Source organism: Ambystoma mexicanum, chromosome 12 (genome assembly GCF_040938575.1).
Source record: "Ambystoma mexicanum isolate Mex_15411 chromosome 12, UKY_AmexF1_1, whole genome shotgun sequence".
NCBI classification, from domain to species: Eukaryota; Metazoa; Chordata; class Amphibia; order Caudata; family Ambystomatidae; genus Ambystoma; species Ambystoma mexicanum.
Genome location: NC_090936.1, coordinates 458,559,027 through 458,587,026, shown reverse-complemented (window position 1 = coordinate 458,587,026; position 28,000 = coordinate 458,559,027). Strand labels below are relative to the sequence as shown.

The window sequence follows — 28,000 nt, the reverse complement described above, 5'->3', positions numbered from 1 at the left end:
GCACCAGATAACAAATCTCTTCCATTTGTCAAAGTAGCAATACCTTGTGTTTAGCTTCCTAGATTCTTTTAGGATGTCCATACATCTCTGAGGTAAATTGAGATGTCCCAACTCTATGACCTCAGGAGCCATGCTGCCAGGTTCATTGAGTTGGGTTGAGGATGTACTTTCTGACCTTGGTGCTGGGACAGTAGGTTATACCAGCACGGGAGCTTGATGGGTTCGCACACCGCTAGTCTGCGTAAGTGTGGGAACCACGGTTGCCTCGCCCACATGGGAGCAACTAGGACGAGCATCATCGATTCCCTGTGCATCTTGTTGACCACCTTCCTGATGAGGGCGGTTGGTGGAAAAGCATACGCAAACATCCCTGACCAGTTCATCCACAGGGCGTTCCCCTGGGAGTCTGGTTGGGTGAATCTGGATGCGAATCCTGGGCACTGTCTGTTTTCGCTTGTGGCGAATAGGTCTATAGTGGGGAAACCCCACTGAGAGAAGAGATCTACGATTTCTCTGTGTAGACACCATTCGTGTTCTTGTGGGAGGGGATCCCTGCTCAAAGTGTCCACCAGAGAATTGAAATCCCCTGGAACATGTTGAGATGACAGGTAGATGTTCCGTCTGAGTGCCCATATCCAAATTTTCTGGGCAAGCTTGGACAGATTCGTCAAACGAGTCCCTCCTTGCTTGTTCAGGTAAAACATTGCTGTTGTGCTGTGTCAGGATCTGCACTAACAGGTTTAACAGGTAGGGCTCGAACACTTGAAGAGCTCTGAATACTGCCAGAAGTTCTAGCAGATTGATGTGATTCTTGGCCACTGAGTGAGACCAGAGACCCTGAGCTGTGTGGTGGTGGTGGTGTGCTCCCCACCCTGACAGGGATGCGTCTGTTGTGACTACAGCCTGCATCTCGGGATCGTAAAAGGGTTTACCCTTTGACAGGTTTTCTCTTGTCCACCAGTGAAGACTTCGTACAAGTGCTGGTGAAACAACCACTAGATCGTCCCACTGACCCACTTGCCTGAGACCAATGTTTCGCCAACCATTCTTGCATGGGACGCACGCGCAGGCGCGCGTGGGGGACCAGGTAAATACATGACGCCATCATGCCTAGTAAACGCATCGCTTTGCGCACCGTTATCTGGCGACCGGCCTGATGTAGCCGAATTTGCAGCATTAGGTTCCGAATTCTTTCCTCGGATGGAAAGGCCAACCCTTCTTGTGTGTTTAGGACAGCTCCTAGGAACTGTTTGGAGGTGCTTGGCACCAGACTTGACTTTTTCTCGTTTATGGAGAATCCCAATTCGAAGAGGTCGTTGATAGATCTTTGAATATTTGATCTGCAAATTACTGGGGTCTCCCCCGTGAAGAGCCAGTCGTCCAGGTATGCCTCCCTGCGTAGGTGTGCAGGTACCGCCAGTACCTTGGTGAAAACCCTTGGAGCCGAGGCTATACTGAAGGGCAGTACCTTGAACTGGTAGTGCTGACAGTCAACCTTGAAGCGCAAGAATCTTCTGTGCGCTGGGAACATGGAAATATGAAAATAGGCCTCTTTCATGTCCAATGTTGCCATGTAATCCCCCTTTTTTAGGAGGGGGATTACCTCTTGGAGAGTAGTCATGCGAAACTTTTGGGGCTTGACATACTTGTTTGCAGACCGTAAATCCAATACTGGCCGCATTGTCAAATCTTTTTTTGGTGCAAGGAAGTATGTTGAAGAAATACCCTTGTTTACCTGGTGTCCTGGGACGAGTTCTATCGCGTCCTTTGCTAGAAGATTGGCAATCTCTTCGAGGAGGATCCTCTGGTGGTCTAATGAATGTACTTTTTGACGTGGAGGGTGGTTTCGGGGACGCTCTAACAGTTCTATGCAGTATCCTGCGGACACTGTGGACAGCACCCATCTGTCTGATGTGATCCCTTCCCAAGCTTGGGTGAAGTTGGTAATGCGTCCCCCTACTGGGGATACGTGAGAAGGGACCCTGAACGGAATGTCACTGTTTTGCTGGAGGCGTGCCGCTGCCTCTATTGGGGCTGCCTCTACCCTTACCACGTCTCCTCTTGTTACCCCTGCCATAACCTTGGGTAGACTGCTGGGGGCGTGGCTAACCGCCATGTAGAGTGGACGTGTCTCCTGAGAGCTCCGGGCTGATGTGCCATGTTAAGCTGTCTTTAAGTGACTTTAAAGTGCTCTGGAACTCTACAAGTTGCACCATCCGCGGCAGAACCTCTTCAGCAACTTTTGCATTGTCTCCCAAGCGAAGCAGAGACAGCTAACACCCCTATCCGGCGAGCGAAGGTGGTCACCGAGGGGATTCAAAATGGCAGCTCCCGTGCCCTGATCCTTTGAAAGGCCGGAGCGCACTACAATCGCTGGCGAAGCTGCCCGCCGGCGGGAGGAGAGGATCCTGAGCTGCCGACTTGCACTGGACCCGGAGGAGGGGACCGAACAGCTACACTCATCGATCGAGGGGACCGATCCGGACGTACTGAACGGACTGCGCCCTGCCTGCGGCGCGCGACCGCGCTTGGGTGTGCCCTGGACAGTCGAGAGGGCCCCCGGCGTGAGCGGTGGCCGACCGGTACCGCAGAGGTAAGCGGGGGCGGCGGAGGACCACCCCGGACACCTACATCGGAGGCAGGGTGAGGGGGGACTATTCTACCCCCTGCGCCTGACTTTGCCGCTAGTGGCAATGCAAGAACTTGGGCTGGCCTCCTCGAGGCGTTGACCCCCGCTGTCTTCCTTCCCCCCGCCTGCTGATCCTTCACCGGGGGGAGGTGTGGGCGAAAACACCTGACCCCTGCCTGCAGATTGACGCTCCGGCGGACCGCGAGGCCCACTCCTAGGGCCCCCATCACTTCACAGCCGACGGCGGAGGGGGGGGCCGACCACGCCTGCCTGATCCGAGATACCTTTGTTTCCCGAAACCGGCCTGCTACCCCGCTGCTTCTTAACATCGCCCTGTCGGCCCTGCGACGGGAACGAGACCTAGCGGCCTCTCGATTGCGCCCCCGGCATTTTCGGTGCGAGAAGGCCCTGTGTTGACGACATGTCCGGCAGGAACAGCAGGCCCAAGCAGCAGCGCCAGACCACGATGGACACCTTCGCAGCCTGTGAATCCCCAAATCCTGAGGGCACAAACAAAGAGGCCCCGGACGCTCAATCTAACCCCACGGCGGCCACGGCTTCAGAGCCTAGCAACACCCAGATACTGAAAGCCATCAAGCTTTTCCAGGCAAAAATGGAAAACAAAATAGATGCCGTTGCCACAGACCTGGGCCTCCTGCGTCACGATGTCCGCTCCCTGGCCGGCAGGACTGAGACGCTTGAAACACAAGTCCGGGAAAACACTGAATCCAAAACACACCTTCTTCGAGACGTCGACGAGCTTCAGCAAAGGGTCAAAAACTTGGAGGACAGAGCCGAGGAGGCAGAAGGAAGGGCTCGCCGGAACAATATACGCCTTCTCGGTTTGCCAGAGGGTTCCGAAGGCTCCGACCCCACTAACTTCATAGAGACCCTCCTGCTACAAGAGGTGGGAGCTGGCAAACTCTCCCAGGGCTTCACCATTGAGAGGGCCCACAGATCCCTGGACAAGAAACAACCGCCGGGGGCCCCACCCAGGCCGGTGATAGCGAAAGTTCTCAACTACAGGGACCGTGAGGTCATTCTGGCCTTTTCCCGAGCTGGTGGCCAAATCCAACGGGACTCTGCTAAAATCGCCATATACCCTGATTACACCCTTCAGGTTCAAATGAACAGAGCGCAGTTCATACACACCAAGGCCAGATTGAAAGCCGCCGGGCTGCGTTATATACTCTTGTATCCTTCCAGACTTAAAGTACTGCATAACAACAAGGCGCACTTATTTGACACCCCGGCCCAGGCCAGGGACTGGATGGACGGATTACAGATCCCTGATATTGAGGAAAGGAAACGGAGACTGAGATAACAATCCTCCTGTCATTCAGGGGGGGGAACTATATTTGCTTGAACCGTTACACAGCTGAATGGATCCTCCCCGCGGAGACCCGGAGTCCTTGTTCAATCCACCCCCTGATTGTTTTCCTCCTTTTTTGGGTACATATACCCGCCCGTAGGGCACCTGGAGACCGATGCACGATCCAACGGAGCAGAAACGGGACAGTCATAACGAGGGTAACCTCGCTGGGCCAGTTCTATGTTTGGAGTTTTTTTCACAGTTAAGTAGGGAGGGTGGGAATACAGGAGTTTTTGTACATGTTTTTGCACAAGTTGGGGACACGCACTAGGACATATCGAGACCACGGGAACAATTCACATGCAACGCAGCACCTCCTAGATCCCGAGCGCCACCCGCTACACAGAATAAACCACACCACGCCTATGGCTGACACAATAAGGGTCGTTACCTGGAACGTCAGGGGCCTGATCAGCTTTGTTAAACAACGACGGGTCCATACTTACCTGAAAAGATGCAAGGTCGGAATCGCCATGCTGCAGGAAACTCACTTAATACCCAAGAAACTGGAAGCCCTGGCAAAAACTTGGCAGGGTACCCTAATAGGTTCGACTTACTCCTCCTACGCCAGGGGGGGTCCTGATTTGGATTGCCCCCACTGTTCTTTTCAAACTCACTAGCACTAAAACAGACGACGAGGGTAGAATGGTGGTGGTGTGCGGCTCCATAGAGGGCAAAGAGGTTTGCTTGGTCAGTACGAACGCACCCAACCATGACGCGACTGCCGTCTTCCATTCCCTTCATGCGCGACTCAGCCAATATGCGGACAGAATTATGATATGGGGGGGGGGTGACCACAACTGCACCCTTGATCCTCTACTTGACAGATCTGATAACAAACACGACCAACCCTCCCACCCAGTCAAAATACTTTCCAAACTAATCCAACAGTTGCAACTCAGTGTCCTGAGCAACGGGAGTACTCCTTCTACTCCCCACCCAACGCTTTACACACCAGGCTGGATTACATCTTTCTCAGCCTAACGCAACAGTCCATATTTGTTGATGCGCGCTACCTGCCTAGGGTGCTGTCGGATCACTCTCCCCGTCTGGTAACCTGGGAGGTGTTTCCGCCCACACCACCCATACCCATATGGAAGCTGAGGTCTGAGGCCCTACTTGACTCTGCATTCAAGGAACGCATAAAAGATAGCACTGAAGAATATTGGCAAAATAATCTGCATAGCGTTAGACACTTGAGCACAACTTGGGAAGCATATAAGGTGGTCATGAGGGGCGAGATGATTGCAGCAGTTGGGGGAGCCCAGAGATCTCTTACATCCTCGCTTGAGCGCGCAGAAAGGGACCCGAGTACGCTCGAAGGTAGGGCTGACCCATCCCCTGACCACTTACAAAAAATGGCCGAACTCAGACAAACCTGCCTAACTCACTGGGAATCCCTTGGTAAACTGAGTTATGCCAAGCACGCAGAAAGAATCCATGCCCTGGGAGACAAGCCCGGGAAACTCTTAGCTTGGCTCTATAAAAGGTCGACCCCCAGGCCACCCATCTGCCACTTACTCACCCCGACGGCACGGCCGTACATACCCAACAAGAAATCAATTTGGTCTTTCCTGACTTCTATCGTAACCTGTACTCCGAAGCCCTGCCCCCCCTATGATACCAGGATCGAGGACGCCCTGGACGCCATCGACCTACCTAAACTAGACCCGCAATTGGCTGAGACCCTATGAGCCCGTCACCCCCGACGAGGTCAGGGTGGTAATCAGATCGTTACCAGCTGGGAAAACCCCGGGTTCGAATGGGCTCCCGGGGGAATTCTACAAGACCGATGAGGAAACTCTTGCCCCAATATTGGCCCAGGTCTTTAATGAGGCCTTTGAGCGTGGCATCCTACCGGACACCATGAACGAGGCCGTGATTATACCCTTGCTTAAACCGGGGAGGAACGGGGCAGATTGTGGTTCTTACAGGCCCCTCTCTATGTTTAATGTTGACTGTAAGATCCTCACCGCCCTGCTGGCGAATAGACTGCGCAGAGTTATCCCTCTGTTGATCCATCAGGACCAAACGGGATACATCCCAGGGCGCTCATCACTGAGAACCTGCGCAGGCTGCATCATGTTATCTATAGCACTGAGGGAAGGCCGCAGAAACTTGCAGTGGCATCACTTGACGCCACCAAATCTTTTGATTCGGTGAGGTGGGACTGGCTGTATGCCACCATGGCCAGAATGGGTATAGGCCCTGTGTTCCTTAAGTGGACCAGGCTGGTTTACGCCAGCCCTACTGCGAGGGTACGTACCAACAAAACCTATTCCGCTAAATGGTCCCTAAACAGAGGCACCTCTATGTAGGCTGACGACACCCTATTGTACCTACGGGACCCTGAGCACATCCTTCCCTACATCTTGGAAACCCTGGACTGTTTCCACAAGCTCACCGGTATCCAGATCAATAGGAGCAAGTCTTGCCTTTATCCCCTCACAGCACTCTTCACCAATGAATACAGGTCCCTCCCCCCCTCTGGATCTTGAATGGCAGGCTACTTCCTTCAAATACTTGGGGATAACTATACACCGCAACCGAGCCACCGAACACATCCTTAATACCGTAAGGGCCAAAGACTCTCTCACGAAATCTATGGAGTTCTGGGGCTGGCTCCCGCTTTCGATGCCCGGGAGGGCGGGACTCCTCAAAATGGTCGCACTTCCCCGCCTATTACACAACTTCACTAACGTCCCCTTCAACATCCCCCCTCTTTTTTCAAAGATCTCACCTAACTCTGTAGGGGCTTCCTTTGGCAGGGAGGCAGGCACAGGGTGGCATTAGAGACCCTTCAAAGACCGTATGAGAGGGGCGGACTTAAGATCCCCAACTTTTGAGCTGTACTTCCTTGCCAGCCAGCTGAGACATGTCACGCAGTGGATGGCTGACGAAAGCACGACAGACACTCGCCTCCTTCAGCCGACCCTCCGCCGGTTGTTACTCAGAGACATACTGTGGGCCGGGGAGGGTGCTACGGGTCACTGCCCTTACCTCGCCAAGCTCAGGATCTGGCTTTGGAAAAGGGCCTGCAAACTGGTCGGGTCGGACTACCCGTTCTCCCCACAGATCCCTATCGCTGCACTCATGGTCAATCACTCTTGGGGGCATGTTGAAACACGTACACAATGGGAGCCCCTCATGGTGGCCACGCTGGGGGACTTGATTCAAGAACAGGAAATACTAACTTTTTCGGAACTCTGAGACCACGGGCCTCCCGGCAGGACAGTTCCTGTTGCACAGGGTGGTTGTACAGGCCTTGTGCAGAAGATGGCCGGTCGCAGCTGACCTGACTGAGGAGAACGAATGCATCGAAATGATATTGAACTCCGCTGAGGGGGGCCATGAAACCTCACAAACCTACGAAGCCCTGTTATGGGGTACGACCAGGGGAGACCTTATATGTAGGAGTAGGTGGGAAACTGAACTGGGCCTCGTCTTCGAAGACAAAGATTGGGGTGACATAACCCACTATTATAAGAAGGTCTCCAGGAACGCCCACTTACAGCTCATTCAACTGTATATCACCAATAGAGCGTACCTCACACCGGAAGCCATATCGAGATTCACGGGAGCTGGAACCCAGTCGTGCCCCAAATGCAGTGAACCCAGAGCGGGATTGACTCATGTTCTGGGGCTGCCCAGTAATCAGGGAGTTCTGGTCACAAGTGAAGGACAGAGAGGCTGGAGCAGACATTGTAGGTGAGGTGGACGAGCCTACGGCCTGCATCCTTGGCAAATACAGGCGAAACAGGAAGAACAAACCCCTATCCAAGCTCACTGACCTTATATACATTACAGTCAAAAGACGTATTGCCATGGGGTGGAAAAGCCCCAGAGGTCCACATATGCCCCTATGGTGGGGTGACCTCACGAAGTGGATCATAGGTGAAACCGCGGCATGTGAAACGGCTATTCATGTGCAAAGACTGGATTCCAGCGAGGAACTACACCGCTGGGTGGCCCTGATGGTGCTGAGGCGGATGATACGGAGCGGAGTGGAGAGAGTTGCCTGGATACGGGCACGAACTAGAGAGGAACAGTGAACTAACCGTGGTCTTGGGGGGGGGGGGGGGGTTAAGGGGGGGGGGGGTTTGGGTTATTTTCTTGATATGCTTAACCAATCGCCATTGATGTTTTTCTGTACTCTGTTTATTTCTTGTTATGAAACCAATAATTAAAAAAAAAAACCTTGGGTAGACTGCTGGTTGTTGTTATTCCATGGTGTACCCTGCCCCTGGGAATAGTTGGAGCCTCTCTGAGTTTTGGCCGCGTGTGCGACGAAAATTGCCATTCCCTCTTTGATTGGGGGGTTTGTTCGTTAACTGGCCCAGGGATTCGAGAGTCTCGTATTCATCTTTTGCATTTTTTAAGGCGTCCTCTACCGCCTTACCAAACAGTAGATCGTGCTCCACCGGTTTGTCTATTAGAGATGCTTGTGTCTCAGGTTTAAACCCAGATTGTCGTAACCAAGCATGTCTTTTGATAACAGTACTCTCTGGTATCAATCTGCCGGCGTTATCCTCGGCATCAAAGGTTGCTTTAAGGATGCAACCGGACACGGCTCTTCCCTCCGACGCAACCTGCGCCAACTGGCTCTTTAAAGGTTCCGGGGCGGAGTCAATGAGTGCCGCAACTTCTTCCCACTGATGGCAGTTGTAACTCGCCAGTAGGGTGGTGGAGTTGGCAATCCTTGCCTGGTAGGCGGAAGTGGAGGCTACCTTTCTTCCCAAACCATAGATCTCCTTGCTCTCCTTGTCGGGGGGAGCTTCAGAAGACGATGAGGGTGTTCCCGCCCTCTTCCGGGTATTAGTCACTACCAGGGAGTCCGGCTTCAGTTGCCCCCTTTTGTAGAGTGGGTCTGATTGGGCTGCCCTGAATAGTTTTTCAATCCTGGGGTTTACTGCCCTGGTGAGATTGGGATTGAGAAGGGAAGGTTATATTCTCCTTTGTATTGACTTGGGAATAGGGATGGCCTGGGCAACAGGTCTCTTCTCTCCAACTAGTTCTTCGGGAAAGCCCCTCTCCTCCTGTGTTCCCTATGTATCTAGGCGGAAGTGTTAAGAGAGGTCGGTTGTCGACAGGAGTCGGTAACCGGAGGTTCCTTGTCTACTGGGGAGTCTACTCTGTAGACTTGTGCGTCATCTCCTTCCTCCTCTTGGGCCTCATCATCCCCATAGTAATTCATTCCAGTATGGACGTCCAACTGGGCCAATTCTGGATCCTCGTTAAAAGATGGAACCTCATCATATAGAGAGTATGGCTGAATGTGGTAAGGGTCGAAAGACCTACTTTGCGTTGGCGCCTCAACTCAAGGTTTTTTACCAGGGGGTTGCCCCGTCAGGGGTATAGGCGAGGAAGTGTTGAGGATTTTTGGCATAGAAGTCTGCTAGGGATGACATTCTAGACATGACTGTCTATATCCTCACTTGACCATTCTTTAGAACTGGGGATTAACCTCTCCTGGGAGTGTTTCACTTCCTGACTGGACCTATGCCCTTGTGCAGGGGTCTTGGCTATCTTTTCAGAAGGTTGTGACTTGTCCTTATGCGTCTGTGGTGCAGATGAAGGCTGAGAATGCTTTTTCTGCTGTTTTGCCCCCTGCCCGTGATTGGAAGAGTGCTTCTCCGGTGTCTTCACCTTTTCGGAGCTCTTCGACGTCTGGCGTCAAGATTCGGGGGTGGTGTCCCTTTCCTTAGCGAGTGGAGGTCGGGGCACGGGAGCAGCCGTTCCGCGGTCTGCTGACGCCAACTCCTGGAGTGCGGCCTGGGGATGGAGGTCGTCTTCGTCTCCTGACGATTGAACCTCCGTTACTTTAGGGAGCGAGGCACTCTTGGCAACAGTGGATGGTTGCCTGGTGTCATGCAGCGATCTTGATCGAGAACGCCCAGAGGACACCGATTCAGTGGACCATTCTCTGCGTGCCTCTTTCCGAGAACTCGACGCGCGTGCCGAATCTCGGTTGGACCGCGAGTGCTATGTGGATGTGTCGTAGGTAGCGCTTGTGTCGCCGGGGGTGTTCCCCATAGCTGCCCTGCCGGACAACCTTCCGAGGTCGGGGACTTGGGCTTTGCTGTCTCTCGACACCACATTGCCCTCGCTGTCCGATAGGATTGCGTTGCTGCCATCACTGAAGGCGCTCTCCGCTTTCATGGCCTCTCGTTGCCTGGCGTGGTGGGCCCAACGTTTCATTTAACGGTCCTTTAGGAGTCTTCGGTTTAAACAGACTACACGCTCTGCAATTTGCCTCGGGTGGTCCCTTGGCAAGCAGAGGTTACAGGTAGCGTGTCTGTCAACCCAAGAGTACTTGCGGTTGCACTTAGGGCACAATTGGAAAGGGGTACCCTCCATACGCACCCTGTGGCAGCGGGCTAGTGTGTGTAGGAATATATAAGGAAATTATATATAGGCCCGAGGCGAGAGGTCTTCCTAGGCCCAAGTCCGTCGTGCAGATCTCGACGGTTGTTTTCTTCTCCGGTCGGCGTTGAGTGTCGAACTTCGGTGACTCGACATTGGGATGTAGAAAACAGGGAAATATTATGTATTTTTGCAAAATTATGGCTAAGGCCAGGGAACTCCACAGGATGCTTCCGACCAGTATGGTGGGAAAAAAAAACACTCCGAGGGTCCTAGACACGTGAGGGATCATGTGGACGTCACACTAGGGATAGTATTACTGGCACGCCCTGTGTCGACGCCCATTTTCGAGTTTCGAAAAACAAACTGTAATACTCCACAGCTCCCACTAGATGTCGGCCTATGCACAGCATGTGACCTATGCAGATTCCACAAGCCTCAGAAATATATATACATATACAGACACAGACACAGACACACACACACACACACACACACACACACACGATTTTCTCTAAAGTAAAACCTAGCTTTTTTGAGAATGGGGAGAAAGAATGCACATGAAATTGAGCACCTGTTCACATGAGACATTGTCTCGTTGCAATAAGATGTAACATAAAAAAAGGAAGATTACATCCAGCTACACAAGAAGGGCTCCTTCATAAGGTAAAAAGGACATTTACATAAAATGATCTGGATAAAGTTATAAACACTTAAAGGGATGAAAAAACAAATACATAGCGTTACTATTAAATTTAGAATATCCCACAAACCTGAGAAAAGAGCTTTTTCCCCCACCACTATAAAACGATCACTGCAGATGGCCTAGATGGAACACATGAAAAGAGCACACAAAAGTAGTACAGGCGTTTTGTACAAAGTATCTAAGGACATTTATTCCTAAAGACATGTTAACTTGTATAAGCTTTCAGCAAGAGGGAGTTGCTTTATTAGCCTTCAGGTCTACCTCGACTCCAACAAAGAAAAGCATAAAATTGAGCATCTACCAGTAGAAAGGGATACATCAAAAGTTATCTAGATAAAGGTATCACTATACTTGCTTGTATTGAAGAGTTTCAGTAGAATAAGCTTGCTCCAACACAAACGAGAAAAATGTACGTTTTTCTTCTATAGGAAACCCATTACCACCACATTAACAAGCAATAACCCAAGACCAAGAAGGTCCTTTAACCACTGTATGGTTGAAACATGTAGGAGCAGTGCGCTCCCACTATGACAGCACAGACTGCAACCATCCAAGAGGAAGGTTATTTATGTTCTATGCATTGTTTATGTGAAATGTTAGATTGCATGTTTGATTGTTGTATTGAGACCGTATTTAGCAAAAAGAGCTAATGAAAAATGCCAATAGGCATTTGTATGAGCTACTGCCAAGTTTCGTATAAGGGTCTTCGAAACGCATAAGTCGATACAGACCTGTATGTACACAGAGAAAAATAATAAAGCCTTGATAATTGGCACAAGGCTGGGGGTGGAAAAAGTGGTAGAAATCCTATCCATCCCCATTTATAAAGCCAAAGATTAATATGCAACATTTTTAATGGCGACAATCATAAGTCTTGTCTTACGGGGAATACAAAGTAGACAAAAAACTCAGCATCCACTCAGATCCTCGGAAGACAACTTACGTTTCCCAATACCTTCCATGGAAGACACCTGCAGGTACAGTTCGGAATCAACATACTGTTGGAGGCAGACCCAGCTAACAAATCTCCCAGAAGTTCCATGTAAAGATTAAGTAGCAAGAGTGACAAGATTGACCCATTTGGCACACGGAAGGTAACAGGAAGAGGATCTGACGGAGACCATAGCCATCCTGAACAGCTGTGGACAATTGAGCAGGGACAAAAAGAACCAAGCTAGGACCATACCACTAATGGCCATTTAGTGCCCCAAGATGTTAACTAGAGCCCAATGATCAATCCTGTCAAATTCCACGGAAGGATGAAGAACCAGGAGACAGGTACCACCACCACCCAAAATATGAATGATGTCAAGCACCTGCAGGGTAGCAGTTTCAGTGCTGCAGCCACAACTAAACAGAGATTGCTAGTGAACCGGAAGAGGATTCTCTGCAATATTACAATCCAAATGACTGGCCACACAACCCATTCCTATGGTCATCCCAAGGAAAGGGAGGGCAGTGATAAGGAGTACTTAAGTTCGCCATCTTTAATGAAATAAGAGAAATCAGACTAATCTTTAAAGAATCAGGGAAAGTACAAAGAGGTAAAGTGGCACTGATTTAGTAGAGAAGGTATGGAGGCCCCTGCCACTAGAATCAAGAATAATGTTGCTCAGGTACAGGGTGTGATTGATGGCTGCTGACTCTGGGTCTAACATCAGTAATCAAATGGTGTAGAAGGCAAGTGTCCAAGGCTGGCCTAAATGATGCACCGATGCAGAAATTAGCATTTTTGTCCTTAAATTTTAAAGTAGAGGCACAAGTATCAGACATGGACTGTAAGATGAATGACAAAGGTGTGCAAAAGGTGTGTCGTGCCCAAAACATAAGGCTCAACCAATGATACAAAGGTACAGAAAGCATGAGGTACACCCTGCAAAGAGATAAACGCTGAACACAAAGATTTAAAACAATGTGATGTAAGAAAAAATGGTTGAAGGGTCCCTTAACCTGGAAAAAAAGTTTTAGGGCCCTGCCAAGTGTCTGATGGCAATAAATGAACATGCCCAATGTCACCTCAAAGCATATAATTGCGTAGTAGCTCCATGAACAAACATTTGTTTTTTGCCTTGCATTACTGAAAATGTGATACTGCAAACATCGTTTTTACTAAATGATATTTTCTTACCAATGAAATCCACAGATTTGTCCAGCCATGGGAGGATCTTTTCACAAAAGCTATCATTCACAGGTACTCGCAAGAAGTGAGATTCTGGAATAAAGTCCGGTTTTGGGCAGGTGTTACTGGCATTCAACACATAGCCAATATCATTCTGCTGCATCAGCTCCTAGAAGAGAAAGGTTGCAAAAAAAGAAGAGCTAACAAAGAAGAACAAGCCATGACACAAAACAAAATTTGCATGTTTCTGCCACTTGAGGTAACACCTTAAATGTTACTGGAGGATTAACAAAATAAGCCAAAATAGTAGGTTCCTGGAAGTAGAATATTACCACCCTAAACCTACTCAGACATTTAAACCTTTTTTGTAATGCAACACATGCCACACAAGGTCCCCCAACTACAATAATTTGCTATCTCTGGGTGTCGCCAGAAGAGCACCCTCTTCAGGTAACACACAAATTACTGTCTTAAATAGCCTACCAGATTACTCTTCCAGAGAGAAACAGCAGCAGTTTCTTACAAGTTATGTTATGTTATTTGGCATTTATATAGCGCTCTATATATCACTGGTATGACCTCAAAGCGCTGTTAGGTTGAACGCCCACGCGAACCGTAGCTCTGGTAAGTAGAGAGAGAATAGTGGCATAGGGTGCATGGGTGCACCAGGTAAGCATACAGTTGGGGTGATTGCCGGGTGGTAGTTGCGTGCTAGCGTTTACGTGTGGTGCTGGAGAAGTCCGTTGGATGTGAGCAGTCTGGTGGGTGGACATCCAGACTGGGCTTTGGCTGCGTTAGGCCTGAAGGACGCTTATGTGGGCAACTATGCCAGAATGTGCTCAGTTAGCTGTGTTTTATTAGGGTGATGAGGTCGTATTTGTATGTGGACAGCTAGGCTGAATTACTCAGGGGTATAGCTGTGTTCTATTTGAGTGATGGTGTATAGTAGAGAGTAAGAGTAGTGATGTGATATGGTGGTTGTTTTTGGAGCGCCCGAGACCAGGCACAAGAGAAGGATGGTGGGAACATAGCACCAGAAAGATATTTAGAGGCAGGTGGATATGGGAATATAGTGGATACAGATATATAGCAACAGCATGGAGAAAGGGGGCGGGTGCAGAGTGATACACCTGTGGGGCGAATTCCATTGAATTATGTTTGTTCTGTCTGCCCCAATCGTTCCATCCGTACTGTTCGTTCCATTTACTGCATATACTCCATCTAGTCCATCCATTATATCCATACCATCTGTTCTGCCTACTCCATCCACTCTATCCATTCTACCTATTACATCCACTCTATTCATTCCACTTACCATCAACTCCATCCCATCCATATTATTCCACCTACTCTATGCCACCCGTTTAATCTATCCTATCCATTCCATCCACCCTGTCCGCTTCATCCATTCCTGTCCGCTTCATCCATTCCTGTCCGCTTCATCCATTCTGTCTATCTATTCCACTCTATCCATACCATGCACTCTATCCATTCTAACCAATCTACCCCGTCCACTTTACTCTTTCACCCTATCCATTTAGTTTTTTCTACATGCTCTACCCATTCACTCTATTAATTCTATCCATTGCATTAATTCCATCTGTTCCATCCATCCGCTCAGTCCACTCCATTCGTTCCATCCATCCACTCCGGCCGTTCGTTCCAACCATCCACTCTGGCCGTTCGTTCCAACCATCCACTCTGGCCGTTCGTTCCAACCATCCACTCTGGCCGTTCCATCCATGAGTCAACCTCCAAGAGGTTTTTTTTCTTCTAGTTTATAGTGGAATGTGAAGCTCAGTTTCCCCTGTTCATTTTTCCCATTCTTTAGGGGAGTGCATATTAAGGCCTGGACACAACACTTCCTGTAAATCTGAAAGAAAACCTTAGTTGTCGTGTTGCAGAGTTATGGGTTCATTAAATACGGTCACTTATCCGCAACACAGACAGATTGAACTTTGGCAAAAACTTAATGCTTGTAAGAACCTTTTAGTGTCTCAAATTATAGTACGCAACCCGTCCTGTCTCGGAAGAATAGCCATGAATTGGCGTAGACATTCTCATCTTACGGTGGTGGCAGACATGGTACAGTCCTGCAAATACAGACAGACTGATTTACGTCCCAAATTGTCCTGGTGTGCCCTTTCCCCGTGTTGTGGTGAGCATCCAGATGGTCAGAGCAACATTTAAGCCAGCAGCACCTGCCTTTGCCCTTGCCTGTACAGTACATACATTGGGCATTGCTTTACAAAGATGATACGGGGAGCCTTTTTGCACATACCCTTGCGATATGGATATTGATATTTTGGATATTTACTTGAATTTAGCTCATAGCCATGTCATACTGTTTTTGCACATTTGCACACTCAGCACTTTTCATTGCTTTTTTCTACCATATTTGCACACTGCATATTGCACTTGAGCTTTGAGACATAGTATTGCACATTATAGTTAACCCTACAAATAAGCTGAGGTGTAATTTTTTAGTACCCATCTGAAGGATATTTTCTTTTTTAGCATGTTTTTACGTTTTAGTGATTTGTTATAATAATCTAATTTTTTAAAACTTTTGTTTGTATTTATTGTATTTCTGCCTAATTGTCCTGCTTGCTTTCTATGCAATTGAATTGATTATACTCAGGATCCTTTAGGGTTTGGAGAATTTTAACAAAGTTACTCACCGTAGCGACTACCTTACTCCTAATCCATAGACCCCTTTCCTCCATACTTGTGGAACATTCTGTCCTTCGGGATGGGACCGGAGCACTTTTGTAAAAAAGCATCAAATTGTTGTTCTTGTCCTTTCCACGCGAGGCCATCGCACGTGGCTGTAGCTCTGTCCACCTGAGCTCCGCCCTGCGCATCGCCCTTCAGTTCTTTTCTATCGCCAGGTCTGAGACCATTTAAGCAATAATAGAGGATACTTTTTAGAGAGGACGGCGGGGAGGCGTATGGAGGAAAGGGGACTATGGACTAGGAGTAAGGTAGTCACTATGGTGAGTAACTTTGTTATACTCCTACGTCCCGTCCTCTTTCCTCCATACTTGTGGGAGATTCCCAAGCACACCACAGGTAGTACGGGTGGATGGAAAAAAACCTTTACTGGATTAACTTCTTAAGAACAGCCTGGCCAAACTGGGCATCAGCCTTGGAGCTCCGGTCTAAGCAGTAATGCTTACAAAAAGCTGATGGTGAAGCCCACGTAGCCGACTTGGGGATGGACATACTTTTGAAAGGCAACAGCAGCCGCTTTGCCATGTACAAGATGAGCATGGATGCCTTTTGGAGGTTGAAGGCCTTGAATGCTATAGGCTTCTGAAATACATGAGGCAATCCATCGGGAGATAGTTGCTTTGGCAGCCGGTTTCCCTTTCGGGTCTCCGAACGTGACAGTTGTGTGGAGCTTCTGAGTTCACTCTTCCATCGAGGTAGAACTTCAGGGCTTGCCCGACATCCGGTGTGTAAAACTCTCTTGGCATCCGATGCCGATTTAGGAAAAAAGACAGGTAAGGAGATCGATTGGTTCAAATGAAAATCGGTAACCACCTTAGGCAGGAAGGAAGAAAGGATGAGTGCGAAGCACAACCTTATCTTTGTGGAAAGTGAGGAACGAATGTTCCACAGAAAGAGCTTGGCGTTCACTTACTCTGCTCGCTGATGTTACTGCGATCAGAAAGGCAACCTTCCAAGAAATGTATATAAGATCGGTGGTGGCCATGGGTTCAAATGGCTTATGGCATAATGCAGCGAGGACCACATTCAAATCCCATTTGGGATGATGGGTGCGCACCAGCGGGAAGAGATGAAGACCCGCAAAAAATGTCTTTTAATAACTGGATTAGTCAATGAAAACCAACAGTTGTCCATGGACAAGTAACCCCCAGTAACAGGTAAGTAAGTTCTGCATGACTGAACATAAATGCCAGAAGCTGCCAGATGAGAAACAAAAGAGAACGTTGTCAACCGAAGCATGCCAGGGGTCGAGCTGTTTAGCTTAACACCAATGGCAAAAACGGAGCCATTTGCTCCTGTACTGAGCCCTCGTGGAAGGCTTCCTGGCCGCTTGGATAATGCGCATATTGTCTTCCGACAGATTGAACTGTGCTAAAGATCTGAACTCTGGCACCAGGCTGCCAAGCTGAATGATTCTATTACAAGACCGGAGGCAAGCATTATGCTTTACCTTCTTTTAATACTGCTCAACAGCAATTCAAAACTTTACTCTTTAAACTTTTTTTTTTTATGCATGCCCAACAGGCTTAAAAAATAAATATAAACTAAATACATGAAGGCATCGAACTCTCAATCCCAAGATCCCTAGAGTCTGTGTAGTCCTTAGCCTCCTTTCTGTCCACCAATGACAATCCTCTGCCCCCTATAAACTCCTGTGACACTAGGTCCTTTCCTCTTCTTTTTGCTGCTCAACAGTTGAGTGATTTCTTGTTTAGTTAGCGCGTTTTATGCCAGTATATTGTGAAGCTGGAGTTATGTTAACTGGATATATTCTGCTAATATGATTGATTGGCGCGTAGGAGCGTATATATTTCTCCCCGCGAGCGTGAATGAATCCGATCAGTAGCGCCAGCGTTCGCACGCGACGCGCGTCGGCGTCCACTTATATTATTATTATTATTATTATTATTATTATATTTTTATTGTTTGGCAGGGCACAGGTGAGGGAATGGGCCTCGCGCGACTGATCTTACTCGCGTAGGGGAGCCTGTTCCCTCATTGACGGCGAAGGCGCGAAGAGCACGCACAGTCACAGGAACCGCTGAGGAGGAAGCGGTTTCTTTGAGGCTTCAGCGCATGTGCGGAAAGATCCGCCAGCTCAGGGAACATTCTTTACTTGAACGTTAAGGATTGCTGGCGGTTAGAAAATAATCAGACTCTCGGAAAGATCCGAATCCGTTGATCGAGCGATTTAGAGGCTTGAAAAAGAAAAAAGAAAAAAAAAAAGAACACCATTCGAATTAATCGCTCGTGAGCTGCTCGATTGCAGAAGCAATTGGAGACTTTCCTAAGCAGCTGGTACCAATATCTCCAATCAGGGTAGTGGCCTGTGACAGAGGAGATGAGTACTGGGAGGAGTACTCTGACCAAGAGCTAGAGCTACAGGAGGAAGAGTTCGATCTTTCCCAGAGTTTTAAAAATGTCTTAGGAGATTCCCTAGTTAAAGCAGTAGCTCAAGGGGTACAGCCTATTCAGGACAGGCTTCAGGTCCTGGAAGCTATTTTGGGCACAAAAGCTGGCAGGAATGAAGACCCAGGTGAGGGGACCTCCACCACCAAGCCTCTACTAAAGGAACAGAGGGGGTGTAAACAGCCCGGAAGAGGAAGCACTCTTCTACCCCCCCCCCCGGGTTTACAAACAGGGAAGAGAGAAAAGTACCTAGAGGCGGCCGACGCCTTTGACAGGCTTAAGGACGCGTTCCTTTCCAGGTCAGCATTGCCCAGCCTCGTACCCCCTACCCCAGGGGCGAAAAACACAGGAGTCACACCATCTTCCTCAGAGGAGTATGATGAGCAGGAGGAAGAGGTAAAAAGTCTGTCAGGGAGCACGGTGGAGAGAGACAGAGAATGATGCCAGCATGGTGGAATGTGCCCCCAAGGAGGATATGTCGGATATGTTTGAGCCTGATGCCATCCGGCATCCACGATCCACAGAATGGGCGCCATCTCCGAAAGTAGCACTATACATGTCTCAAAAAATGAGGAAACCTCTGGAGAAGGAGACCAGGTTCAGATTACGAGCGGAGTGTCCCAGACCAGAGCTCTCGGGGAAGGTGGCATAGACCCCGGAGCTTGACCCCAAAATGTTGACCTTCATTACGAAGGCCGGTAAGGACATGCGCAGAGGGATGGATCGCGCATGGCGGTCCTGTCAGGATAAGATTTTAGACCGGACAGGCCCGATAGCGAAAATCATGGACCTCGCAGAGAGGGCTAAGGACACGGGGGGAACCGGTAGACCCGTACATCTTGGCCAGATGGGCTCAGAGAGAGGTATGCCTTTTAGGAAATGCAAATACTGCAATTTCAGCGGAGAGGTCGGGGTTGTTGAAAATAGACAACAAACTGGGAGACTTGGCCTCCTACGAGGCAGGTGAAGGAGCGCAAGGCCTCCTCTTTGGCGACACGTTCGTCAAGGAAATGAACAGATTTGTAGGGACCTACACCGCACTGGAGCGAGCTCAAGCGTTGATCAGAAAAGTTTTCCCTTCCTGGATTTTTGCAGGGGCCGGCCGCAACAGAGGTCGCTCGTCCAGCCGCCTCAATTACAACAGGAGACCTCAAGGGCCCAGGGCCCAATACTGGGAGTCACGCCAACAGGATTAGTTCTTCCCCAGCAGAGGCTTCAGAGGGCGCCGAGGCAGAGGATACTTCAGGCACCAGAATAGCCCCGCAGGTGAGAAAGAGCGTAGCAAGTTACCCCCCGGTGGGAGGGAGGACACTGCTTTTTATAGACAACTGGCGCGCATTATCAGCAGACGCATGGGTGATTCAGACAGTTCAGGGCTAGATTTTGTGGAAGAGCCGAGGCAGATTCAAACCCCTCACCGCATGCATACATCAGCGGAGGAGTTAGATCTCCTGGAAGCAGAATTAGAGACGCTAGCGCGAAAACAAGCGATAGAGAGGGAACAGCCGCAGGCGCAGGGTTTCCTAAGCAACATGTTCTTAGTACACCGTAAAGGGAAGGTGAGACCTGTTATCAATTTGAAGGAACTGAAAGGGTGGCTGGTTTACAGGCACTTCAAGATGGAGGAGATGCACTTACTGGCGGACCTCCTAAGGAAAGACGATTGGCTAGCCCGACTGGATTTAAAAGACGCATACCTGACAATTCCGGTAGACCCTCGATTCAGGCGCTTTCTGCGTTTCAGGTAGAAAGAGGAGATATGGCAGTTCAGGACTTCGCCGTTCGGGCTAGCGTCAGCGCCTTGGGCCTTCACAAAACTGATGAGGCCTATAGCCACCGCAATGCGAGAGCAGGGCATAAGGATGATCATTTACTTGGACGACATCCTTCTTATGGCAGAGAGCAGAGAGGCTGCAGAGGCAGGTGCAATGGTCGACTGCCTTTATCTCCAGCCTGGGCTTTTTGATCAGCAAAGAGAAATCAGTGCGCCATAGATACAAGAAAGGCAACGCTAGCTCTCCCGACATCCAAAATAAGAGCCATCAAGAAGGATCTGAAAGCAGCTCTGGGGAGACAGCTTTTTTCGCTTCGGAATCTAGCCAGGATAGTGGGCCTGCTGGCGGCCATCTTCCCCGGACTGCTGCACTATCGAGCCCTTCAGAGGCTCAAGATCAAGTACCTGCAGAAAGGATGGAGATACCATCATCAAGTCCCCTTGGACGAGGACAGCAGGACAGAACTTTGTTGGTGGCTGAGCAATATGGAAGTGTGGAACGGCAGAGCTATTTTTGGAGGCAGGCCGGAGCTCATAATAGAATCAGACGCCAGCAGGTCAGGCTGGGGAGCCAGGTGCGGAAGCACAGAAACAGGCAGAAAGTGGTCTCCGGAAGAGCTGGTGCTGCATATCAACTGCTTGGAGCTGCTGGCGGGGTCTTTCGCAGTGAAAGCCTTTTCCAGAGACAAAGCTCAGTGCTGCATTCTACTACGCATGGACAATATCTCAGCGGTGAGATATATCAACAAGTTAGGGGGAACAAAATCCAAAATGCTTGTGGAGATAACCAAGGACTTTTGGCACTTCTGCCTGAGCAAGAATATTTCAGTCAAAGCGGAATATCTTCCGGGGGTGAAGAATACGGTGGCCGACTGGAATTCTCGCTATCTAGTAGACTCCAGCGACTGGAGACTACACAAGTCGGTTTTCGACAAGTTGCAGCACAAATGGGGGCCGTTTCATACGGATCTGTTTGCCTCCAGACTAAACAAGCACCTGAGAAATTACTTCAGCTGGAGACTAGACCCAGAGGCTCTGGGGACGGACGCATCCCTCCAGACTTGGGGACAGAACATCCATTACGCATTCCCCCCCCTTCGCGATGATAGCTAGAACCGTAGCGAAGGTGCGCAGAGACAAGGCCGAGTTATTGATAGCAACTCCGGAATGCAGTTCTCAGGCCTGGTTTCCGATACTGATGGATCTTTCTATGGATTTCCCTCAGAGGATCTCACCCCCGAGAGGAACTCCTCCTAGATCCAGCAGGAGAGCCTCACCCTTTGATCAGGGATCAGACTCTGACGCTGTTGGCCTGCAGAATTTCCGGCGAAGGCGGCACCTGCCGGTCTTTCAGAGGAAGCTACAGAGCTCATCGAGGTTTCATGGGCTCCCTCGACAGTCAGGAGCTATAATTCCGCTTGGCACGCCTGGAAATTATGGTGCAGGGAGAGGAGCATTCCTTCCATTTCAGCACCTATAGCTCAAGTCATAAATTTTCTGGCAGCGCTAAGCGCAGAAGGGAAAGCATTCAGAGCAATCGAGGTCTATAGATCGGCCATTTCGGCGGGTCACAAACTGGTGGAAGGAGTGCCAGCAGGAGAGCATCCAGCAGTGATAAGACTCCTCAAAGGCATTAGAGTAAGCAGGCCTCCGATGCCTAGATATTCCGTTCTGTTGGACGTCACAAAGGTATTACGCTTTCTGGAACAATGGCCAAGCAATGAGCTTCTGTCGGAGAAGCAATTGTCCGGGAAGCTAGCTATGCTATTATGTTTAGTCTCATGCAGACGTACTTCTGATGTTAAAGCCCTCGAGATAGACCGGAAGATATTCTATCCGGAAGGTGTGGCTTTTAACATAGCGCAGCGTACCAAAACTAATTCCAGAATAATTTCTTACCCGTATTTTCCAAGTAATAGCAAACTCTGCGTAGCGCAATGCCTGAAGAGGTACGAGACAGTTACAGCTGTGGTGAGACAGGTAGGAGTGACTCAGCTGCTTATTGCACGTATGAAGCCGTTTAGAGCAGTAGCGGTGGCACCCATAGCGAGATGGGTGAAAGGTTATGCAATTGGCTGGTGTAGACATATCTAGATTTGGAGCTCACTCAGCGAGGGGAGCAATGGCTTTGGGAGCTTTTGCAGCCGGGGTTCCGCTGCAGGATATCATGAAAGCCGCAGACTGGGCCAGTGATTCAGTGTTTAGGACTTTTTACTTAAAGCCAGTCACGAATATTACGGCTACTGTGATGCAAAGCTTTGAACAAGCATAATGCTTGCCTCCGGTCTTGTAATAGAATACAGATTGCCCATGCGACAAGCGCAGGAAGTCTTGATTCTATTAAAGACACGGAGGCGAGCATTATCCCGCCCATCAGGGGTTGAAATTAATATTCTACCGCATTGTTATTGATTGTGTAGAAGGATTTCCCCGACCCTAATGATGAACTTCTCTTTGTTTTAGGGGAAGAGCAGAAAAACAACATGGATTGATGATCTATCAGAGGTCTGCACTACGAGAGTAGCGGAGAGAATCGAGATGTTTAAAGTTGGATCTGTTTAATAATTACAAGGTCTAGACAGCGATGGAGACAGGAAAAAGAAGAGGAAAGAACCTAGTGTCACAGGAGTTTATAGGGGGCATAGGATGGTCATTGGTGGACAGAAAGGAGGCTAAAGACTACACAGACTCTAGGGATCTTGGTATTGAGAGTTCAATGCCTTCATGTTTTTAGTTTATATTTGTTTTTAAGCCTGTTGGGCATGTATAAAAAAATAAAACAGTTTAAAGGGTAAAGTTTTGATTTGCTGTTGAGCAGCATTAAAAGAAGTTAAAGCATAATGCTCGCCTCCGTGTCTAATAGAATCAAGACTTCCTGCGCTTGTCGCATGGGCAATCTGTTTTGAGGGGAGCAGGTGCTACACCTGATTGCTCTGGTGGAGAAGGTTGTGAATCTGCGGCAATATGATCGGGGGGGGGGGGTACCAACAGATGCTGCAGTTCTGAAAACCAGAACGTGGCTGGCCACCAGGGGGCCATGAACAGGAGAGTGCAGTGCTATGTACTCCTGAGCTTGCAGAGCGATCGGTTAATCAGAGGCAATGGATGAAAAGCATAAGCTCTCATGTTCCACGGAATCTCGAGAGCATTCCCCAGGGAGCATGCTCCGAACTCATCCCTCGACGCATAAAGAGGTTGTTTCTTGTTTGAAGAAATTGCAAAGAGGTCCCATTGATGGAAAATGTTGGAGAGGACTTTGCTCTTCATTTCCCACTCGTAGCTGGCTGCCGACTGAGTGAATCTGCGGCCACATTGATGTGACCCGGGATGTGCACCGCCTGGAGCCAAACATTGTGCTGGATGGCCCAGTCCCAAATCTATATAGTCAGATCCATGAGGGGAAGAGACTTGGTCCCGCCCTGCTTGTTGATGTAAAACATTGCAACAGAATTGTCTGTGCGAAACACAAACTACACTGTTGCTGATAGCCGGTTGAAAAGCCCTGAGCGCCAAGAACACGGCCAGGAGTTCCAGGTAATTGATATGGCACTGCCTTTCTTGAAGTGTCCACAAATCGAACACCTCAAAGTGATGTAGCGTTGCTCCCCACCCCAGAAGGGAGGAGTCTGTAGTGACTGTTACTTGTGGGCAGGGCTCCTGGAAGGAGGTTTCAACTGAAAGGTTGTTGGCGGAAGACCATCATTGTAGATCCGCCGTCATGTAGGATGGAAATGGAATCATCTTGGAATTCCGGGTCCGAAGCCTGTGAGCAGCAGCTCCAAAGAGCTAGCTGAGTGCGCCTCATCTTCAGGTGTGCAAGAGGTAGAGCCAACACGCAAGTCTCAAGAACCACCAAGCCATCATGTGAAAAGACTGGAGGAAGATTTGGCACGTGGTCGACAGGTCTGCAATCTTGTCGATCGTTACGAACACTCTGGTACAGACAGTAACCCAATGAAAACCCAGAAAATCATGTCTTGAGAGACCATCATGGATGTTTTCCACCAGTTGACCGACAGCCCAAGATGGAACAGGAGCTGAAGGAGTGACTAGAGATTGGCCTGGGCAAGGACTGCGCAGGAGCCAATCGCCCAAGTATGGATATACATAAACCCCTTGCAGTCTGAGGAATTCTGCGATAACCGACATCTTCGTAAAGACACGCGGTGCAGAGCTGAGACCAAAAGGGAGTATTCGAAACTGGAAGTGTTCCTCTCCCACAGAAAACAGCAGATCTTTTCGATGCAGACTCCAACTCAGAATGTGCATGTATACATCCTGGAGGTCCACCACGCTGAGCCAATTGTCCTTCTGTAAAGAGAACTTTATCTGACCGGGCGTGATCATCTTGAATTTCTCTTGGGGAAGAGAAAGGTTGAACTGGGAAAGGTCTAGGATGGGGTGCAGGCCAGCCTGGTTGGGTTTGGGCACTGAACTGACGAGAGTAGAAGCCCTCCCCTCGCTCCCCCAGGGGAACAGGTTCCACCGCCTTGAGATCCAGAAGCTTCTGGACTTCGGCTCTGAGGGAGGGCGTCCCCGACTGCTGGAAGGAAGGATTGATGGGTGGGGTAGGAGGAAGGGGCAAGCGGAAGCCCGCCTGAGCAATGGACAAGAGCACCCGATCCTCAGTGATTGTCTGCCACACTTCCCAGTGAGATGCAATGCACCCTCCCACCTTGGTCTGGTGCGAGCGCTGAAAAACATAATTTAGCAGACATCTCGGCGGAGAGACCGCTTGATCCTGAAGAAGAGGCAGAGGACCGAGAGAAAAATCGGCCTCGCTGCCATTTCTGACGGGAGTTCCCAGATGGAGGATCGACCCTGCGTGTCCTCCGATCCAGAAACCCTCAAAAACCAGAGGAGGACCGAGGCCGTTAGGGAGAATTCTCTTTTAAGGCTAATTTCCCTTACCTATAGAGTCCCCCAGTAGCTTTGCTGGATTTGAAGTGTTTATTTTTTTCTCCTGCTAAGAGTGAGACTCTTTTTTCCCACTCTTAGACATGTTGCTGATGTGTGTTTTAGGCTATCTTGTGTGCTTATGGTCTATGGGCTTTTCTCACCCTCATAGGCATCATCTTTTTACATGTGTGTTACACAGCACCCTCAGTGCAGTAACGCAGGGGTGTCATAGTGACCCCCAAACATAGACTCCATACCCTGGGACTGACTACTGTCTCCCAGGGCATGTAAAGTCCCCAATTGACTTTACTAGTCAATAGTTTTTTTAAAAAAAAACAATTTTATTGGTTTATTCAAACAACAAAACAAGAAAAAACAATATAATCCAAACATGCAGTGCAATATCAACAGCTCAGTCGTACAATGCTTAATATAAGTCACTGCTCCCTTTATCCCACCCCCCAACACAAGCCTATTCCTGCTCACAATTCTTTTCTGCATCATGTGGTGGGGTCTCCCAACTCATGGGTTCTGTTAGGTCTTGTATTAACCCAAACAATTCTGCTATCAATGATTTCCAGGCCATCAGGGTTCCCGCCTCCTCCTCCACTCTTACAGTGCTCGCTTCTAGCCATACCGCGGTTTCTGCTTCCGCCCATTTCTGTAACTCTTTCCACCACACCTCCACCCGTGGTCTGTGGCATGTCTTCCACCCCATGGCAATTCTCCTTTTTGCGAGCACATACGCTAGGTCCTTCAATTTACTCACATGCTTAAGTTTCTGCGGTCTGGGGAACCCCCCGGGCAAGCAGGACAAGGCTGTATCTATAATAATCTTGACCCCTTTCTCCGCCAATTTCTGTGCCACTTCAGCCCAGAAACGCTCGATTACCGGGCATGACCAGAACATATGTACCATGCCAGCTTTTTCTTCATCACATTTGGGACATGCTTGTCGTCCTGCATTCTCAAACCTAGATATCCTCTGGGGCATCATATATGCCCTGTGCGCTATATACAGTTGTATCTGTTAAAGTCTCACATTTCTCGAAACCTTCCTATGGTACCCCAGGGCACGTTCCCACATCCTGTCCTCCATCGGGGATCCTACTTCCGCTTCCCAGTCTAGCCTCAATTGTGTTGTTTCCTTCCCCCACCTTAGACATCATCATCTCGTACAATCTAGAGATCTCATGCCCGCCCTCTGTTATGTCATATATTCCATCTGTGACAGCATCTGAAACTTCTTCCAGTATCGTTTCGGGCCATGTACTCCTGATTCTTTGCACCATTCTGTGATACGTAATATACTGGCCCATGTACAACCCCGTCTCCTCTCCCAGCCCTTCAAAATCTACAATGGCCCCTTTCCGCCAGATGTCCCCCATCGTCACTAGCCCGACTATTTCCCAGTGGTTCCTGATTATCATCCTTAGCTGCTTGCCGCTCCCTGTTAGTACAACCAATGGTATCTGCGGGGAGCATGGGGCTGAGTTCTCCATCAGGCATGCCCTACGCCACATCTTCCACCCCAGCACCATCATATTGGGGCGCCCTTCCATTTCTGTCTTGGGCAGCCACATCTCTTTCAAATAGAATGGGGCACAGTCTTGTCTAAACAGTCTAGATTCGGGGGTCTCTTCATCTGAAAGCCATTTAGCCACATATTGCAGTTGGCTCGCTACATAATAGACCTCATAATTGGGCAGTTTTATCCCCCCTTTCTCATAAAAGTTCTGTAACTTCCACAGTGCCACTCTATTCCGCGTTCCATGCCACAAAAAATCCCTGCACATACTGTTTAGTTTAACAAAAAACTTCTTGGGTATCAGGTATGGTATATTCCCAAAATAGTGCAGGAGCCTAGGTAAAACCACCATCTTTAGCATTGCCCCACGTCCCATCATTGCTAGGGGCAGCTTCACCCAGAATCTCATACTATTCTCCATTTTCTTAATGGCCACCTCAGTATTATGTCTATGCTCCTCTTCCACTGTATGGTACATATCAATCCCCAGATAGCGAAAAAAGTACTGGCTGCCCATGGTATCTATAACACCGGTAGCCGTCCCACTGGAGTCCCCCTATAGCCGCCCAATGGGAAAATGCTGGATTTTTGGGGGTTCACCGCTATACCAGACAACCCAGCATACCTGGCCATCACCTCCAAGATGTACTGGAAATTTTCCTCTGGGTGCCACAGATACAGCAGCAAATCGTCCGCATATAGGGAGATCAGGTGTCGTCCCCCCCCACGGCAATGCCTATGGTGTTGTATTGTTGTCTAAGGTATATTGCCAGGGGTTCCAGAGCTAATATATAAAGCATTGGGGACCATGGACATCCTTGTCTGGTGCCTCTACGGAGTTGCCATCTTTCTGATGTCACCTTTCCTATTCTAACTCTGGCCAACAGTTCACTATCTAGCATCTCTGCCCATTGTATGCATCCCGGTCCCATTCCATAGCCTGCCAGGGCTGCCAGCAGCCATAGCCACTTGACTGAGTCGAATGCCTTTACTGCGTCCAAGGACACGATTGCCATTTCACCTTCGCTCTCACTTCCAAACTCAATCACCGTTGGAGTCGTCTATGATTCTTAGTTTTGTTCCTATTGGGGACATAGCCTGCCTGGTCAGGGTGTATTAGTTTGCCAATGACTCGCCACAATCTGTTTGCCAAGACAACCGTCAATATTTTGCTGTCCTGATTCAGCATCGACAACGGTCTGTAGGAACCACAGCTATTCCCAGGTTTGTTGGGCTTGGGGAGCGGTATTATAATTGCCTCTCTAAGTGACTCTGGCAACCTTCCCACCTCAAAACGCTTCATTCAGCATTTCTAACATTGGGGGGAGCACTTCCTCCCTATATACTTTGTAGAATTCACTTGGGAATCCGTCAGCCCCCAGAGTCTTGCTAGTAGGCAGCTGCCTCACCACCTCTTCTAACTCCTCCAAAGTAATCAGTGCATCTAGCTCCTCTCTTTCCTCTACAC

At 49.2% G+C, this 28,000-nt stretch overlaps 1 protein-coding gene across 2 annotated transcripts in view; it reads right to left on the bottom strand.

The window, feature by feature from the left end:
- Nucleotides 1-28,000, bottom strand: part of DUSP16 (dual specificity phosphatase 16) — a 707,767-nt gene that overhangs the window by 135,950 nt on the left and 543,817 nt on the right. For both annotated transcript variants that reach the window (XM_069628708.1, XM_069628709.1), the window contains one exon: nt 13,199-13,358. In XM_069628708.1, coding sequence (XP_069484809.1) covers nt 13,199-13,358 — 160 coding nt within the window. The remainder of the gene's footprint in view (nt 1-13,198; nt 13,359-28,000) is intronic.